Consider the following 15,948-nt stretch of genomic DNA (forward strand, 5'->3'; position numbering starts at 1 on the left):
TTCCAGTAGGCAGGCAGGGAATTAAATGTTATTGTCTGGGGAAAAGAATCAACCCAACAAACCAAACCAACCAACAAACAAAAAACCCCCAGAGTCTTCTGTAGGGATGTCTGATACTGGATTGTGTTAGACATTAATCTTATTTTTTGTGTTAAGAACTGCATCTTCCTAGGTGAAAGTACAAAAAATGTTATGCTAATAACATAAGAATTTTATAATATATAATAAAAAGAAAGCTTTTGAATTATTGAAATCAGGCTGCAGACACTTCTTATCTGTGCCTCAAAAGTAACTCAGATTGTTTATTACTTCCTGTATTTCCTAATCAAGAAAATAACATAAAACATTTAATATTTAAATGACATCTTAAAACAGACTGAGAACACTAACCGTGAGTGTCAAGACACTACTCTGAACAGGAATGTTCCTCTCTGCAGGTTCGGCGATGCAGTGAACAAGAACCTAGTGGTGGGCACCCTTTCCTGGCCCTCGCCCTGGGTCATAGTGATAGGATCCTTCTTCTCTACCTGCGGAGCAGGTTTACAGAGCCTTACTGGAGCCCCCCGGCTGCTGCAAGCCATAGCAAAAGACAACATCATTCCTTTCCTCTGGGTAAGTACATATTTAAAAAAAAAAAGAAAAAAAAAGGGGGGGGGCATTCTGTACATAGTAACTAACCAGCTATTTGAGTTTATGCTTGAAATCAGATTTATTTTCCCTAGTTTGCCCAGCATTGAAGTGAAGGTCAATATTTTCATTTTAATGCTTTGTTTTCTTTTGTTAAAAACTAGGAATATTTTTAAAGGAGTTTGAATAGACATATATGGTAATTTTATGAAGTCTAACATCTAATTCAGTGGAAATTTACTATTGTTTTTTAAAATGTAAAATTTTTTTCATTATAACCTTATGAAATACTTGGAAGATGTGCTTAATGTTTCTATTTCTTCAGATTTTTGGTCATGGAAAAGCAAATGGTGAACCAACATGGGCTCTTCTATTAACAGCATTAATTGCTGAGCTGGGAATCCTTATTGCTTCGCTTGACATGGTGGCTCCAATTCTCTCAATGTAAGAAACAGGGTGGTGCTATTTTGAGGGGGGGGAGTGGCAGAGAAGAGATAAATACTCTTGAATTTTGCTAATTGATTGTCTTTCAGAACCATATCTTAAATCGGTAATGTAAATTACTGGAGCCTGAGTTCCACTTTTGTTATTTCTATGAATATTCTGCCTTCAGGCTCTACATATAAATCTATTTGTTCCTGGTCTGGAGTATTCTGTGAATAAACATGTTTTTAGTATATTGTTATTTCGTTTGGGAAAATGTTATTTCTATCACAGAACAAAGATAGTGTTGATGTTGTGGATAGATCTAACTTGATCCAATTAAAAAATGCTCTATCTACTTTATACTTATAGTTCAGGCTAATAAAAATTAGAAGGATAGGCACACGTGACAGGGCAGCGGTATTTTGACTTGTCCTGGTTTGAGGTAGAAGAGAACCAATTTTCTTTTCAGTAATTTTACTGTTCTGTTCTACCTCAAACCAGGACATGACTGTAAACCATTCGTGCGGTTATAATATGTGCCAGAATCTAAAAGGTGTGTGCTAAAAGCTTTTTTGTTTCTGCAGGTTTTTCCTGATGTGTTACCTCTTTGTTAATCTAGCATGTGCAGTACAAACACTTCTTCGAACTCCAAACTGGCGGCCCCGATTTAAATACTATCACTGGTAAGCAAGAGGCAGCACGCTCAACGCCTTGTCTGTCCCATAGAGCGGGGGTTTTAGAAGAATCCTCTTCATGAGGGCTGTGGTCATCTTATATTTCTCTGGATATCAACTCTAGACAAGAGTACATTGATGTAATATTCATAGTGGACCAAACCCAGATATTTAATGGCATCAGAGTTTCATTCCAACAACAGGATACTAAAACTGTTGAGGAGTGGAGAGATTCATTGGAAGCTTTACTTTCACTGCCGGTTGAGAATAGACAATCTAAAGAAAAAAAGAGAATAATTGACTTGTTTTTAAGCTTTTCTACCCCACTACTCACTAATACCTTTGCTTTTTGTTTCAGGGCCCTCTCATTTCTAGGCATGAGCATTTGCCTTGCACTGATGTTCATTTCATCTTGGTATTACGCTTTGGTAGCTATGCTTATTGCGGGCATGATTTACAAGTACATTGAGTACCAAGGGTAAGTATTAACTGGATAGACAAGGGTAGGAAGGAGATTGGGTCTAGTTTCTATGAACTGGAGATTGGGTCTAGTTTCTATGAATTATCTCTAGCCTTCAGATTTGGAGAAGGAACTGTCCCGAGTTGTGACTTAGAGCACTTCCCTTATTGCTGCATTTTTTGAATTGTGTTACTGTATCAGTGCTAAACAGACCATGAAGTGCTTTGTTGTTAAGGCTCTAAAGCTTTTTCCTGAAACTTGAGAGTCACAAGAAGTAGGAACCCTGGTTGGGATCTGTCCTTCTTTCTGTCACGCGTAATTACTTCAGGCCAGAACACGTGAAGGCAGCCACCTTACTCCAAAAGGACTGTCTAGGACAGGCCTGGGAAAGCTGAATCTGCAGGTTAGGTTGCCTGGGCTTGGTCATATCTGATGGAATCAGCTGTACTATGGCTTTGTAACTTAGTTTTAACTATAATTGGGTATTGAAATGCCTGATATTTGTTCATGCTTGGGAAGCATTCTCTGTAGTGGAGTGTTGATTACAAATGAAAACCAGAATGGTGGTGTTGTGGTATACATGTGACTGAAACAGTTGCATTTCTCTCACGTGATATGTGGTAAGTATCACATACATACATCTACAAATGATAAATATACATGTGATGCATGCTATATATCACATTATTAAACTCATTATAAGATAATGATTTCTCCATAGCATGACTATAAGTGTGCAGTTAAATGATCATGAAACCATATGTTGGCTACATTATGTGTTCTTCACAGTGCGGAGAAGGAATGGGGTGATGGTATCCGAGGTCTTTCACTCAGCGCAGCAAGATATGCCTTACTCAGACTGGAGGAGGGCCCTCCACACACAAAGAACTGGAGGTACTCACTTTAGACTAATAAAATGCACCGTCATGATTTTCTTCTTGCACTTAAGGAATTAAACTGGACTCCAAACAAGATGCTTTTGGTCCGTGTGAATGAATCTAAATGCCCAGAATATTAAAAAAAGAAAAGAAGTGTTGAGACTGTGTGCGCGCAGACCTTTTTTATCCTTTGGATCTTTAATTGACCCCTGAATCGGTGAATTCAGAAGTGGAACTTGGAGAACCTGTGGAAATCTCTGAGTACAGAGGTCCTGAGGTCCATGGTAATTTGCACTGGAGGCACAAAGAAATCACTGCTATCGTTGTAGGATTAAAAACCAGAACAGTGGCCAACATTTCTCCCTTTGGCTTTGTGTGTTGAAGACCGTTTCAGTGGGAAGGACCCCTGCTCTCTGTTATGCGTTGCACAACTCTTGGGCTCTCAATAAGAGGACTAGGAATCTACCAAAGAAGAGGAGGCTTTTATAGATCTTTTTATACTTGCTCAACCATAGCTTAAGAGACAAAATAACTTAACTGATGTGTAGCAATACCTTAAGGAATAGAAAGGAGGTGGGATCTGTGTTTACGTGAAAATATTCATGTTTCCCAACTGTTTGGCACGAGTATCCAGATAGATCTGGAAGGCCAGCCTTACAGTATGAACACAGCGTGCGCTCTAATTATACTTAAAACAGCCTTGAAAATCAACCATGTAAATATCACAGTAATGCTAATGCAAGCCTCTTCAGCTAAGTACATCAACGGGTATTAGGACTGTCAAAACGATACAGCAGAAGAATTCCCTCAGTGCTTCAAATCTGCTTTGAATCAAGAGGAAAAAAAAAATAATTAAAACCCCTCTAACATGTAAGATACAGAAAGTGATTATATTCAAGTACAATTAAAGTGATGAGAGAGGCAGCTTTAGAAGTATTTTCATTAAAGCATTAGTAAAAAATACATTCCCTTTTTTTTTATTTTCTCCAGACCTCAGTTGCTGGTGCTTCTGAAACTTGATGAAGATTTGCATGTGAAATACCCTAGATTGTTAACATTTGCATCCCAGCTGAAAGCTGGCAAAGGTTTGACTATCATAGGATCAGTGATCCAGGGGAATTTCTTGGAAACTTATGGAGAAGCCCAGGCTGCTGAACAGGTCAGTGTCTTCAACTAATTCCTAAAGTAAAAAGGGGTGAGTGGGCAGATAACTTAAAAGTTTCATAATCGTATATGGAAAAAAGCATATCAGTAAGGCTTCTGTGAAATACAGGGCTACAGCCCTTCAGTAAAGGGCTTGCAAACATGTCACCTGCCAGTTGTGGCTTTGGGAGTATAATAAGATGAATGCTTGCAACTTGTGTAAACAGCCTTACTGCATAAAACTGTCTTCATTTCTCAGAAATAATTACTATGGAAGTTTATGTATGCTGATTAATAGAGGGAAGAGGACTATTTAGTTTTCTGAACATACCAAGAAACATTTCAATAACTGTCAATTATTACAAACTTAGCAAATTTCAGTGTGGTGATAAATTTATTACAAAAAGCTTTGAAGGCAGGTCCTGAAAGTTTTTGTTAATAAAACATTTTATCTTCCTCACTGTGTAAACATGACATTCATAGCCCTGTTTGCATCTGTATAGTACCAGCACGTCACTGTTTCTTCCCCAGAGGCTTTTTATACAGGAAAACTAATTTATAGGCTTACGTGTTGACCCAGTTTGTTTACTATTTAAACAAATAAGGGGTATGGTAGTCTTGATGATCTGGGGTGCTTATATTTGTAAATTGAATGTAATAACACAGCATGTTACATAGAAATCGGAAACTGGAAATCCAAATGAAGATAATTAACCTTGGGTTTAAAAAGGTGAGTGTTTTAGGATTAGAAAATGGAAAGTGAGATAGTAACACAAACAATCACTAACTGCGACTATGAATAAGAGATTATAGCACAAGTCAAATAACTCTTATCTTAATCTCTTAGAAATAATTACGTTTGGAAGGGAACTATGTGCGTTTTAAACAAGAATTATACACAGTTAGTGGGTAGTTTCTCTGTTTTATTAAGGAAAGTGGATGAGCAGAACTTTGCTTTGAAATGTGTTTTACCTGCGGACAAGTGTACCAGCAATTTACATTGTAATCACATGATAGAGGAATACCAAGAGTTCCTTTCGGTTGTGAGGTTTTTCCTTGTCTGTCTTGCAGACTATTAAGAATATGATGGACATTGAGAAGGTGAAAGGATTTTGTCAAGTAGTTGTAGCCAATAAAGTTCGAGAAGGAATTGCCCACTTGATCCAGTCCTGTGGCCTAGGTGGCATGAAACATAATACTGTGGTTTTGGGATGGCCGTATGGCTGGCGACAAAGTGAAGATCCAAGGTCATGGAAGACATTTATAGGTGAGCTTTAAAGGTTCTGCGTGATCAAATATTGTGAACAGAGATGTTCGTTACGCATATGGTACACACAGGGGATTTTAACAGAATCCTTGTGCAATTGGTTTTGGTTTTTAGTCTCTTTTTTTCTAGTATTGATTGTGAAGTAGATAGTTTGTCGCAAAACTGCTCTATGTTTGAAATACCACTTCTTGTAGATAAAAGACCTATGAAAGATCTTCAAAGATTAATCTGACGGATAAAATTAATCTGTCTAATGAACGCTTAAAAAATTACAGACTTGAGAGATACTATTTTTATGGCAAACTATAATTTATTTCCTAGATAATCTCTGTCTTTTCACCTGTCCTAACCTATCCATCTCTCTTCACTACTGGAGCTCTCCTTGCCTACATCCCTCTCCTTCCCCTGTGGTCCAGTAACACAGTCAAATTAGAACAAAGCAGATGCTTCCTCCTGATACTTACCTTTGAAGATTCCTGCTTTTATTTCAAACATGAAAAAGGGCTTGAGTTCCTGTAAGTCGGCTTTATCCTAGCTTTGTCATTTGGTCCCACCTGTCTATGCAAGCCTTCCTGCATATGCTTTATATAAGTGATGACTTTTATGGTTTGCTGACACTTGCTCAGTGAGTAACTTTTTTATTTTATTTTTTCTTAAAACCATAGATCACTCTCGCAGAATTGGAATTAACTGTCTGTTCTTCCCCTCTTGGGCAGGTACTGTTCGCTGCACAACTGCAGCCCATCTGGCTCTGCTGGTTCCCAAAAATGTGTCTTTCTACCCCAGCAACCATGAGCGTTACAATGAAGGCAACATTGATGTGTGGTGGATTGTGCATGATGGAGGCATGTTGATGTTGCTTCCTTTTCTTCTCAAACAGCACAAAGTAAGGAGCTAGCCAAAGATAGTTTCTCACCCAACTAGTTCTGCGTGCGTTAGTTTAAAGACACAAGGTCTGGTAGCGAAGCCTGTATTGATAAACAAGAATGGATATATTGATAAGTTTCTGTTTTGTAGAACAAAATGTTATTCATTCAAATACTGAGAGTTTGCATTCCCTCACCAGGTTTGGAGAAAATGCAAAATGAGAATTTTTACTGTAGCTCAGATGGATGATAACAGCATCCAGATGAAGAAGGACTTGGCTACTTTCCTCTATCAGCTCCGAATAGAGGCAGAGGTAGAAGTGGTAGAAATGGTAAGGGATTTGAGCCTGTTTTTCATTTTATGATGCAAATGGTGGTATTTAGTTATGACTTGATTACAAGCACAATATTGTTTTTTCTTATTTCTGCAGCACAATAGTGATATCTCAGCATATACTTATGAGAGAACTCTTATGATGGAGCAGAGATCTCAGATGCTGAGGCAAATGAGGCTGACGAAAACAGAGAGGGAAAGGGAGGTATGTCATTTGTGGTTGGTTTGCTATGGGCTGCTGAGGTGGATGACACAAAGTGCCTTCCTAGTAGTGTTTTATATAGCTGCTGCTTAAACTTAACTCCTGTGTTCTAAACATGTAAGGAAATACTTTTGTGTAGCTTTTTTGTTTCCTAAAATTGCATGTAGTCATCGAATAGCCTGGCTGTACTTGCAAAACTGTGCTAGAAATTATTTGCTTTGGGGGGGAAAACGATGGCAGTATATATGCTGTAGAAGCAATTTGTGTGTTGCTCTTTGCAATGTAAACGATACTGTATGACTTGAGGATGTAAGTCTCAACCCTTTCTTGAACTTGTTTTTGCTTTATATGGGACGTCCGGGGTTTGTCTCAATTCATAGTATATCCTGTTTTCCTACTGAGGATTCCATTCCAGTTTGGACTGTTAGGTCATGTAGCTATGAAAGGTGCAGATGATCTCATTTTTTTGCATGTGATTGTCCAATGTTTTTTTGTCAATTTTGAGTCAGACTTCTCTGTTGTTTCAGACCATGTCATGATATGAGCTAGACTGTCTTTTTTTTTTCTTGTGTAGATACAGGCCTCTGTTAGTCCAAATTCTGCACAGCTTACACCCATCAAAACTGTTTAAAGTCAGTTTGGTATGTAAGATTATTGGCTAGGGCAGATGCCTGGTATCAGAGTTGTCCTAAATGCTAAATTGACTGTACGAAATAAAGGATACAATGGAACAAAAAGTCTTCTGTTGCTTAAACAGAATCAGAGAATGTAAAATAAAGTCTCTGAGTTCACCGTGTCATTCATGTGCCCTCTAGGCTCAGCTGGTAAAGGACAGACATTCAGTAGCACGTCTGGAGAGCCTCTACTCGGATGAAGAAGATGAGGGGGACCCTGTTCCTGAGAACATCCAGATGACCTGGACAAAAGAGAAATGTGATGCTGAGAAGCGGAACCGAGGCAGTGCTGTGGGAAGCTTTAGAGATCTCATCAGCATTAAGCCGTGAGTTTTGTCAGAGTCAACAATTTGCACCTCCTGAAACTCTAAATGTGTTAAATCAAAGCACTCTAAAGTGCTTTTATTATCTTTTGTCTCCTAATCCTTGGTTTAGGCTTGCGCAATGAACATTGAGACCTGACTACTGAAAAGGCAGCAGTTAGCCTCCTGAGAAATCTCTAACCAATGAAATGTGACACATATCCCTCAGTATTTTACCTGGGATAGTCAAATTCTAAATCGGACCTGTTAAATCCTATTATAACTTTCCTCCTGTCTCCCAAATACCTCAACAAAACACACAATTAAAAACCAGATTGATAATTTCACTGATCTAATCAGAATTTAAAAAAAAGACTGATAATTTCACTATCTAATATGTCGCGTGGATATTAAACACAGCAAGGAAGCAGCTGTGGAGATGGTGATGAATGACTGAATAGTGTGTGATAAAACCCTTCAAGACAGACTTGCTGTTGAAGGAGCACCGACGTGTAACAACAGCCTTAGTATAACCACGTGTGTGCCCCTTGAATAGCTAGAAGTAAAGCTCTATTTGTGACTTTGTATAAAAACACATGAATCTCCTGTGACCTCTCTGGTGTACCACATCTTACACCAGGCATTCGCTCAGTCAGCTTTGCATACATGGCAAAGTTCTGGATTTTTCTTCCTAATAAATCAGTGAGAATTCCAGTCTAGTTTAGGATGAATCATACATAGTTTATATACTGTAGAAATTCTGCTGAATTTGGTGTTAACTACCTGTACTTTTTCCTCTTCCATGCTTTCAGAGAGTGGGAAAACTTGTAAGTTTGTTGTTTAACTTAGAAGTACATTAAGATGGTTGAGAGGGAAGGCTTCATTTTCTCAACTAAAAGCAGGAAAACTATATGTAATTATGGAAGAAAAGAAAAGGAGTTAAAATTGAGCAGTCTTAGCAATGTTTTTAAAGGGAGCAGGATCAGCCACTTAAGCCAAGTATCATTATAAATAGCACATAAGAAACTATGAGAGTTGTCTTGACAAGAACTAAGTCAGGATAGAAAACAATTACAGGTCTGAACCTGTTTTCTTAAGCAGAGTATGACACAAGAAGTGGGAAACATTACTCACTCAGAGAAGCTCTCGTTCCACAACACTGCTATGATGTTATTTCTGGTCAGTTTCTGGGGACTAAACAAACCCTTTCTTATAGCCTACACCTTCGAATCGCTGGGGAGATGCCAGTTTTAAATGTCACTTTAGAGAATACCAAACCTTTAGTTTTCAATTACTTTTCCAAAACTCTACATAGTTAATAACAGTATATTGTTTCTGGTGCTGGTTTCTTCCTCACTTCCCGTAAACATAATCCGGCCTCATTGTTGTCCCTGGCTTTCTGAAGCCGACGTGGTGAAGACAGAGGCTGTCCTTGCTCTAAGTTAAATAAGAACATGAAATAACAGAGAGGTAACTCAAAGTGGGTAAATTGTGCTGTTAGTATAATAAACATTATTCTTAACATTGCATCTTCTATTTTCTGTCTGTATAAAACATTTCTTTGCCAACCTAAATATTTAGAAGAGCAGTAAGGTTACTCAAGACTTTCACTCATAATACCTAAAGCCGAATTAACAAAACTATGGATTCCTATTTGATTCATTTCTACTAATACTTTTTAAAAAATATACTAAAATGAAGAAAAAAACCAAGTGGAAATCCTCAAAGCCGCAAATATATTCTCCCTTTTACAAGTCTATTTCTATATCGGTTTTCCTTTTACGTTACCAAAATAACGTTTGATTTCCTGTAGGAAGGAAACATTCCCTCGCTCAAAATCCCTGAAGGATACTCTGCAGTTCTGCTCCTGCATGAATTGGTGTTATTTTGTGATGATATATTCTGAATAATTAATCCTGTTACCTCTCTTAGCCTGGACTCTTAAGAAGCAGCTGCATCTATTCCCTTCCCTCCTATAACTTTGAAACCACGTGGCTACTCGAATTTGAAAGCATGATTGAGATTTTAAAGAGACTTGGGTCATAGTTGTTTCCTGTAAATAGCCAGGCAGAGAGGCTGATAAGCGTCTGACTGAAGGAAAGGTTAAAATCCTTATTATACACCAGACAAACCCCATAAGCAGGTGGGCATCCAGCCCTTCGTAGGGTGCGTTCCAGCCTACGAATCTGTAGGAAACCAGGCTTTCTCTGGAGATGTCAACTGCTGTTCAACACAACAAGACAAGGCCACTCATGGGAAGTGTGGGCTGAGTGCGATGGCGCCAGTCTCCTACTGGGTTCCAACGGGTTTCTGAGAAAGAGTTTTCCGGTACTGAGTGTGGAGAGGTGTGTGGTGTGTGCTGCTACAGGAGCGAGGGGATCTGGAGAGGGCTGCCAGGAGGGAAGGCTCTGCAGTCACAAGCGTCCACGGTCGAAGAGCGTGTTCCCTTTGTGCAAATGTGTTTTTATCTTCTTATGCAAGACTGTGAATCATCTTTATAAAACATGCTTCTTGAAGAGCAATGTAACTTTGTAAACTGGAGACTTGACTCCAGGGATCTTAAAACCAATGGACTAGCAGTACCTGAAGAACTCTGTGAAATCTCTTTTGTATCTTCATCATTAAGTTTGAAAAATTTTACTGTGTGTTGAGTGGACATTTAACAGGGTATTTAAGTGATTTAGGTTTTGGTTTTAAGGGCCTTTTTAATCATTCAGTTTTCAGAGGCACGTTTCTAACAGTAAGTCTGAATGTGCTTCTTCTACAGGAACCAGTCTAATGTCCGAAGAATGCACACAGCAGTGAAGCTAAATGAAGTTATTGTAAATAGATCCCATGATGCCAGACTTGTTCTCCTCAACATGCCTGGTCCTCCAAAGAATACCGATGGTGATGAAAACTGTATCCTTTCAGGCAAGGCCTGGTCCACATAGATCTTCCTTTAATCTGTGCTTTTGAATTCGTTTTGCCACAAATGCTGTCAGACTGTAATATGTGACGATGTCCGGTGAGTGGAGGGGTACGGGCTTGTGGCTGTTATGTAGTACTTGCTTAAAGTAAAAGCTTAAAGTTTGCTTAAAGTAAAGTTTATAGTTAAAAGGTTAAAGTTTGCTTAAAGTAAAAGTTGCCACTGGTTGCTCTGGAAGCCTTGTAGGTTTGAAATCAGTCTTGTCTAAATTCGTACTTGATGTAATTTATTTATTTATGAAATGTCATTAAATTTAATTCTCAATAGTGGATGTAGCAGATGTTTAAGAAGGCACTGAGAGCAGCCAGCGCTCTGTGCAGGGCAATGTCTGAACGCAAGTGAAGAGGAAGTCCTGAAGGAGAGGGTGTATCTCAGGCATAGCTTGCTCATCGGAATGTGGGAGCTTTAGCTCCAAGTGCAATTAAAAATTCAAACCTACAGTAATTGGGCACTTAGAGGGATCCCTGCACCATTGCCTCTAAGCAAGGCCAGAGCTGAGGGCTGTGATCTGGTGAGCCGGCTGGCACTGCAGTTCTGTCCACAGCTGCTCTTCAGCCTTGGTTGTGCCATTAAATTAGCCAGCCTTTCACTGCCCCGTGCCAAAAAATGTATTTCACAAATGACAGACCAAATGACTGTTCCCTCCTAAATCTAGATAGTAGTAATGGCTGTTTCACAACAGCGCGCTGGCCAAAGAAAGGATAAAAACATTCCTCTTTGCATAAGGGGGTTTCAGCCACAGCTGCTACAGCCCAGGAGAGATTTTAAACTTGAGGTTATGGGTGAGGATGGGCAGGTTCATTTCCAAGCCAGCTGAAACTGGCTCTGTCCAACATGGGGGCAGCCACCGGCCTCGTCTGACAGAGGATGCCCCTGCAGCCTGCCTGCTACCAAAACTTTGCCAGGTAAACCTAATAATCATTGTGTATTTTGGTTTTGATACTTCATTTGGCCTTGACTGTACTGAAACAGACATGGAGTTTCTTGAAGTCTTGACTGAGGGTCTGGAGAGAGTATTACTTGTTAGAGGAGGCGGCCGAGAAGTCATCACAATTTACTCCTGACTTAGTACAAGCTTCTAACGCTGATCTGCATTTACCTTCTTGGCGATAACGGACATTCCAGTTTTAAATGGAGAAGAAAAAAAAAAAGGTTTTTTGCCTAACTTTCTCCTCATCCAGTCCTATTCATTGTCTTTCCATTTGCAACATACATATCTTTTGGGATTGCAGTATTGTTACACCATCCAATTAGCAACATAAGTTAATTGTGAAGTTGCCACATTATTCAGTTTCTGCTTTGGTACTCCAGCATTTGTGCATGTAGTTTAACACTAAACCTATTTTTAGTCAGCACTGCTCTGTGCAGTATTTTTAGTAACTGTACGTAAAGTTAGGACATGAAAGCCAGTTACTGTAAAAAGATTTTAAAAGCTTTTTATATTAGGTTTGGGGGGTAGAATTACATTATATAGCAGCTAGTTTCTGCTGAAGTTCAGCTATAAAGCATTTTCTAAGAGCACACTAAATTGTAAGAGAGGACTGGAAAAGCTTTGTTTTTCTGGGTTTATTTCCAGAACTAAACTTTCAGTATTGGGTAAGAATTTATACTTTTAATACATTTATTGATAGAGATTTAAATAAATTATGTTGATATAGTTAAAATTATGTATGTAGCTTGCTACAAATTGTGTTGCTTCTGAGACTTGAGGTTCCGTGAGGCCAGATCCCTATTTATTTTTGTATTTATTTGTCAGAAATGTTGGATACGCAGGTGCAGACTGTTTAGGGTAACAGAGATCTCACAATAAATTTTGAATCATCAGTGGATTGAAGGACCAGTCCTGTGCAGTATTTCCATGCTTTAAATTTCTTGCAGACCATCCATCAAAGTACATTGAGCATGTTGGAGTCCCGTCTGTAGAGCCAGGTGCTATGCTGCACGCACAGCGATGGGATTGCACTTGCACAAGTACAGGGGACCTGCTGCTTCATTGTATGCTTTATGCCCTTAGAGGAAAACGAAGAAAAGAAGACCTATGTTAACCAATAAGTCTCTGGAGAATTTATCAAGCCCACTGAGTTGTACTTTATGTACAGAACATTCGTATTTTTTCAATAAAATGTTGCATACACTTTCAACCTATTCTCTGTTCTGTGCACTATGGTGAATCACCCAGGAAAACCCTGTCTGTCCTTCCCTGCACAGCGCTGCTGTGACCCGACCAGTGCGGTGGCATCGGTGGATCCCGCTGTGTGAGGGGAAGGTGGGGAAGGTGTCGCTGCTCCCCAAAACGGCCCACGTACTGCACTCTGGAGGTGCCGCCTTAGTCTTTAAGCAGCCCGATGGTGTACCTGAGTGAGTACAGGCTCCCACGTCTGGAGTTACTACCATATGCAATAGCCAGGTAGAACTCCCTAGCTGTAGACTATGAAATGCACACAAGCTGCTGTCCCCTCAAGATTTCCAGCTGTCAGGGAAATCCGTAATCCCATACAAGGGACATGTGTGAGTTAACCTCTGTGGGATCCATTAGCAGTATGGCAAGGAAGGTGGGCATTGACACAGCTGTCTGACCCATGTGCTCTTGCTAGTTGGTATATAATTCTGTCAGCCCTCTTGGGATAGTTCTCCTGGTTGTTTCACTGATAACAGCATGACAAATTTGTAAGATAGAAATCTGAGAAACTATCTGGGCTTTTATCTGGAATAAGTGCTCATTATATGAGTTTTACAATTAAAGCCTACGTTTGTTCTCTCTGTGAGATAGTACATACCTGATGGGAGCAGGATAGTATTAGTGTGTGCAAGATCCCAGCAAGACAACAGCCAGAAAACAACTCTAGGGTGCGCTCTCTACTGGGTATTTTTTATTTTAATTTTTTAACAACAGTCTTTGCTTTTTTTTGGTTTCAAAAGCCAAAATTCATTTCACTCACATTTTAAGAGTAATGGAAAGAATAAAGCTTTCTCACTTGTAAATAGTGTGCTATTTGTAGAGCGATCATTTTTACATCTTCAGAGGACTGAGTAGTAGTGTGCAAGTGTACAGCAATCGTGGTAGTTAACACCTCTTTGCAACCATTCTTTTATAGGAGCAATAAAAAGAATTCATGAGAACTTTGTATTTCTCAGACTTTTGTAGGTCTAACTATGAGATACTAGCTTTCTTTTACCAAATGTAAACTTCTAATATAAACATGCTGAGAAATATATACACTTAATGAAATTTCATGCATTTGGGTGACATAACTCCACCTCCCAAAAGGATTTCAGCACCATCTGTTACCTGAACCAAGTAACCTGTTTGTGGCTTTATTATGTTTTTAACATCAAACCAACAAGGTGAATATCCTTACCAATATATTACATCAGGTGAAAAGCCTGAAAAACCCCTAAGTCAGCATTGTGTGGACCCCAAGAATTTAATAGGCTCCAGTCGTGTAAGACATCTCTATATATAGCAGGTTCAAAATAAGTTCCTCTGAGACTTGGCTTACATTAAAGGGCAGGGTCTAAGGGTGCACGTCAGTGAAACCGGGAAGCAACGTGGAAAAGGTTGTGTAAGAAAACACAACCTTTACAATTACCTTGTGTAAGGTAATTTCTAGTTGAGTCAGCTTCTGTGAGGGTAACGAATGGTCATCTTCCGTTCCGGTCCCTACTCTAAAACCTTTTTTTGGTAAGGAGATGAGAACATTGCAATTAAAATACAAAATGACAAAGTTGAGTTAAGCTCTTTGTATTACACTTAAGACCTCTGTGGTTTCATTTTAATATGAGTTATGTAAAAAAATCTTACTGTAGCACAAAGATGTCACTTTGCTTTAGCTTTCACCTCCAGAAAACTCGCAATCAAAACACCCCTGCGATCAAAAAGCTGCTTTACTTTCCGTGAGGAGCGGTGTGTTTCCCGCTGAGTTTCCTAGCACTGGCTCGGTCCACACGCCAGGTTTTGCCTTGGCGGCGGCCGCCCAGCAGAGGGCAGCGGCTGCCGCCTGCGCTGGGTCCCCAGGCCTGGGAAACACCGCGGCGCTTACCCAGATTATTTGGAAATTAATGTTGAGTGGTGATTTTTCATGCTATTCATCTAAACAGTACTTCTTTGAATCTAGATGCACTGGTAGGAAATGAAACGTGATAAATTAAAAAAAATGCCATTTAAACAATTCATCCTCCTCCCCTGTCCCCATTTCTCATTTTCTCATCTGCGTCATCCATAATAATGTTTGCTTCTTCAGTAGTTCCCTTGGGATGGAAAAAACTCCCTCGTGCTGTGCTCTGGAGGTCAAAAGCTTTCATTCCGTTCTGGAGTAATTATCCCCACACACAGTCACTGGCCCAGGTCTGTAGGCAGATGCTGCCAAGACAAAGTGCCGCTTCCCCCTGGGGAGAGGTACCCCAGCGCCCTGGATTTGCCACATCAGACGGCAGCAGTCGGAACTGCGGGGCAGTCCAGCAGGTGACAGGTTTTGGAAGAAAATTTCCCATCACAGTCACACTATTGCAAGCTCAGGCATCTCTTTGAACGGAATGCGCCCTGCCAGTGGACTATCAACTGACGTGGAGTCTGTCGTTGTCAAATTCTGTACAAAATTATCTCTCAACCCTTAAAATAATGCAGACAGGCCTCTTGCTGTTGGCAAAAGCGTCGCAAGGGCAGGTCTGCTCCTCTGGCTGGGGAAAGCGCCTGCCGGCCAGGCAGATACCGCTTGCTCCTGGCAGGCCTGATGTTCACGTGTTCGGTCAGTTCCTAAAGCAAGCCTGTCCTGGCGCTTCAGGAAGTTCTAGGCAGCCAGTGCGCTTACTATGTGTGATGGGCTAAATCTGAGCTGAGAAATGGGTGAAAAGCTGAGGAAACAGGACAATTTCAAAAGGAAAGGGCTACCTGGATAGTGCTGAGTGGCAACAGGAGGGGTCCCTGACTCACCTCTGCACAGGGCTTTGGCTGAGGTTCTCTCTCACTTCTCTGCACTGCCTCCTGGAACTCCCAAGATAGCTGTCGCCATGAGGTCTCAGGCTCTGCAGCTGGCAATGATTTCTGCTGTTGCCTGCAATGTCAATAATATCAATGTCACTACTGAAACAGAAATGTGGCAGGATGTGTCCATGGCCCACAGAGATGTC

At 40.1% G+C, this 15,948-nt stretch overlaps 1 protein-coding gene across 5 annotated transcripts in view; it reads left to right on the top strand.

Annotated features, from left to right (window-relative positions):
- SLC12A4 (solute carrier family 12 member 4) overlaps positions 1–12,962 on the top strand; it is a 50,832-nt gene extending 37,870 nt beyond the window's left edge. For 2 of the 5 annotated variants that reach the window (XM_063334309.1, XM_063334313.1), the window contains exons 12-25: positions 438–612; positions 953–1,071; positions 1,638–1,736; positions 2,086–2,205; positions 2,977–3,081; positions 4,056–4,224; positions 5,280–5,475; positions 6,192–6,361; positions 6,542–6,673; positions 6,773–6,880; positions 7,693–7,877; positions 8,666–8,680; positions 10,621–10,754; positions 11,794–12,962. In XM_063334309.1, coding sequence (XP_063190379.1) covers positions 438–612; positions 953–1,071; positions 1,638–1,736; positions 2,086–2,205; positions 2,977–3,081; positions 4,056–4,224; positions 5,280–5,475; positions 6,192–6,361; positions 6,542–6,673; positions 6,773–6,880; positions 7,693–7,877; positions 8,666–8,680; positions 10,621–10,754; positions 11,794–11,885 — 1,819 coding nt within the window. In that variant the 3' untranslated portion in view covers positions 11,886–12,962. The remainder of the gene's footprint in view (positions 1–437; positions 613–952; positions 1,072–1,637; positions 1,737–2,085; positions 2,206–2,976; positions 3,082–4,055; positions 4,225–5,279; positions 5,476–6,191; positions 6,362–6,541; positions 6,674–6,772; positions 6,881–7,692; positions 7,878–8,665; positions 8,681–10,620; positions 10,755–11,793) is intronic. The other 3 variants (XM_063334311.1, XM_063334312.1, XR_010070963.1) reach the window with 2 other exon arrangements.
- The last annotated feature ends 2,986 nt before the right edge of the window (positions 12,963–15,948 follow it).

This window comes from Chroicocephalus ridibundus, chromosome 4 (genome assembly GCF_963924245.1).
Source record: "Chroicocephalus ridibundus chromosome 4, bChrRid1.1, whole genome shotgun sequence".
In the NCBI taxonomy this organism is placed as follows: domain Eukaryota; kingdom Metazoa; phylum Chordata; class Aves; order Charadriiformes; family Laridae; genus Chroicocephalus; species Chroicocephalus ridibundus.